This window comes from Nannospalax galili, unplaced genomic scaffold, assembly GCF_000622305.1.
Source record: "Nannospalax galili isolate Female #2095 unplaced genomic scaffold, S.galili_v1.0 scaffold315, whole genome shotgun sequence".
NCBI lineage: Eukaryota > Metazoa > Chordata > Mammalia > Rodentia > Spalacidae > Nannospalax > Nannospalax galili.
This window is the reverse complement of record NW_008336851.1, coordinates 1,011,372-1,014,605: the sequence shown is the minus strand read 5'-3', so window position 1 is coordinate 1,014,605 and position 3,234 is coordinate 1,011,372. Positions and strand designations below refer to the sequence as shown.

The window sequence follows — 3,234 nt, the reverse complement described above, 5'->3', positions numbered from 1 at the left end:
CACTATTTGGTCTCAAGGAAAAATGAGAAAGTGCAACTAATTTCTACTATACAAATAAGACTACTTGTGTTCTCCTAAGTGAGAAAACAAGGTAACTATGGTCTAACATCTTGTCAGTTTAGAAAGACTACAAAGGAAGTTAAAACAAGCTTATTGTCAGTGAAAGTAATGGGCAATTTCTCTGAAACCTGGGGAAATCCCTTTCCTTGAAGATCCTTTAGACTACCCAGTGCTGGAATATATGACTTAGAATAAAAAATTAACAACAACCACCAGATGTAGACAGGTTTGTAAGTCAAGGTTTCTTTTAGCTTTATTCTTTCTGTCTGGGTCTAAAGAAAAGCAAGAGCTACGATTGCTATAATGCCTTACATATTCAGAAGGAGGAAAACTGTGCAATAAGCATCAAAATGAAGTCAGGAACCAAGTTACTTTTAACTATAATGCCAACTGCTACTTCTTATTTTTCTGAATTTGTCCATGAAAATAAAGTCTATTGTGTAAAATGTAATTGAAGGACATTATAATACCCACAAAGATTCTTAGTATATAAAAACAGTAAAGTAAGGCCAAGCATGATGGCACATGCCTTTAATCTCAGCACTCGGGAGGAAAAGGCAGGTGGAACGCTGTGAGATCGAGGCCGGCCTGGGCTATATGGTGAGTTCCAGGACAGCTGGGACTACAGGGAGGCCCTGTCTCAAAAAAAGCCAAAAAAAACAAAACAAAAACAGTAAAGTACTGAGAAAATTACCAAATATTAAAGCCAATCCATGAGATGTTCCCACTGCTATCAGACTGGACACTGCCTGGAAACAAAAGGGAAAACAATCAGAATTGAATCTGTTGGTGCCTTCCTCTAGGCACCAAATGACACACCAACTATTAAGAAATTTCATCTAAAAAGAGAAATGAAAAATTAAAGCTTGGGCACTTTATTTCTTGAAATCTCTCTAAATTTAAGGGAAATGTTATCAAAATATCATATATGCAACATCGTATATTTAAAAGACATGGTATTTGGCTTCCTTTAAAACAACTTTAAAATTTTTTAAAAGCACCAGGGTCTAGGTGAAGTAAAAGGCACTTATATTACCCAACCCAAGTTCTCCTGGAAATGTGCAATTGATGTGGATTTTTTCCTCCACTTTATCCACAGCAGCCAAGAGGCACCAGAAATGTTCAATTTCAGTCCACTTCCTCACCAAAGATTAATAAGGAAGTCATAGAAAGCAGCCAAAAAAAAAAAAAAAAAAAAACCAGAAAAGAGATGCTTAATGTGCTTTCAGTATCCACCAACTCTCCACCATCACTCTAGATAATATTTGGCAGGCTTGGCACTGGAGTCCAGAGTTGTAAAATCTGTATTTACCACAGTGGTTTCAACAAATACTGTTTCCACTCCTTATAACAGAAGGGAGACCAGATTACAGAAAGAGAAAATTTACTTGGGGAAGACAGCACTACATACAACTAGCCCTAAAGACTAAAGACTAATAGTTATTCCATTATTGGCTCTCAAAGAAAGCATAAGGGGAGACAATAAAGCAGGAAAAAAAATATATATATATAATAGACAAATTTTAAACTTGATTAAGAGTAAGATGACTTAAGAATTCATCATAATAGTATATTGAACATTATAAGCATAAACCCAAGAGAACTCAATGAAATTTTTTAAAATCTTACCTTTAAAAAGTTAAACATATACTTACAATTGCTGTAGGCAAGCCGGCATCTACTTTGTCCTAAATGAAGAGGTATTTGAAAATATATTGGTATTGAAAGGAAGATGCTTTAAGGCTCTCTTTTTACCACACTTTGATCTGAACCAATTCAGATAAAAGGTACAATCCTCATTTTTGCCCTCAAGTAAGAAAACTTATAAAAGTTATATATGTCAAAATACAAAAAGCATGTGCGTAGATCATTTTATTTCACTAACTGTACAGATGCTTCAGGAAGGGTACTGATTATGAATGGAAATTTAAAGGAAAGAGATGGAAGACATGTGCTTCCATAATGTAAATAAGCTAAAAGTGCTGCAGCAGTCTTTCAAAGAAAGGGAAACTTGCTACAGATATCCCACCTCTGAGTAGGAAGTTTCTCTTCAGCACATTACTTATTAGCTCCTAACTAAAGCCCCATCAGGGGATGCTGAGTCTGTTCAAGCATGGGAAAGTCAAACATTAGGTACCAGTTCAGCCCCTTACTAGTAACTATATGACATGAAAGTCACCTAACTTCCCTGATATTAATCTCTTTGTGCATTCAAACACAAAATAAATGTTCTATTTATTCTAATACACTGTCCTGTTGACAAAATTCAATGTAAAGAGTGATATAAGGGCTGGTCAACAGTACTTTGGTAGCAAAGAATTTTCACATACATAGGTCACACTATTTGATTCTGAAACTAGGAGAGAGGCAGAACAGGCAGTATTATTCTGATTTTCCAGTAAAGAAAACCAGGGTACTTATGGTAGAAGAGTCTGAAACTTAGGGCTTCCAGGTCAGGCTCTTCACGTCACTTTTCTCTGTTCTGTCTGACCCTATTGCTGTAGTCAGTTAGTTACTACAGTCCCTAAGAAAGCAGAATCTTTTTACTCAACTTGGTCATGCCTACCAGGAACTATTTAAGAAACTTACTCCAGTGCATGAAACATGAGAGAGAATAACCAAGGCTGCTATATACAGTGGTCTCAACAGAGAACAGCCTATCTATCCAGCTTCGTGTATACATGTGTCAGGGGAGCATACCTAGCACAATGTCTGATAATTAAGAAGCATGCCATAAATATTTGATAAGCAATTTCTGTTCTGCTCTGCATAGGGAAAAACAAGAATTATATAGCAGACGAAAAACAAAAACTGCATTCAAATGGAATTAGAAGTCATCTGACTTCAGAAGGTAAAAATGCACAGATGTGGGAAGCATTTCAGAAACTATGAAATTTTACTGGGGGTGAGGCAGGGAGATGAGGGAGAAGAATGGAGAAGATCAACCAAAACTAAATATTATAAAAATACCACAAGGAAACCTGCTACTTTACATGCTAATTAGAGAATAAAGGAAAAGAAACCCTGAAGTTACGATGAATGGGAAACGTGCAAAAGGAAAAGTAAAGTGGTGTAGTCGAGCACCGAGCTAAACAGCTGAGATGCAAGCAGAGGCACATTCCGAAAGAGAAGGTAACCTGGATAAAATGAGAAAATAAATCACCAAGGGAGGGA

The 3,234-nt window shown here is 36.4% G+C and overlaps 1 protein-coding gene across 6 annotated transcripts in view; it reads right to left on the bottom strand.

Moving 5' to 3' along the window:
* Vps8 (VPS8 subunit of CORVET complex) overlaps positions 1 to 3,234 on the bottom strand; it is a 359,227-nt gene that overhangs the window by 307,969 nt on the left and 48,024 nt on the right. For all 6 annotated transcript variants that reach the window (XM_008831321.3, XM_008831320.3, XM_029562651.1 and 3 more), the window contains 2 exons: positions 1,716 to 1,748; positions 755 to 809 (listed from right to left, as the gene is read on the bottom strand). In XM_008831321.3, the coding sequence (XP_008829543.1) occupies positions 755 to 809; positions 1,716 to 1,748 (88 nt within the window). The remainder of the gene's footprint in view (positions 1 to 754; positions 810 to 1,715; positions 1,749 to 3,234) is intronic.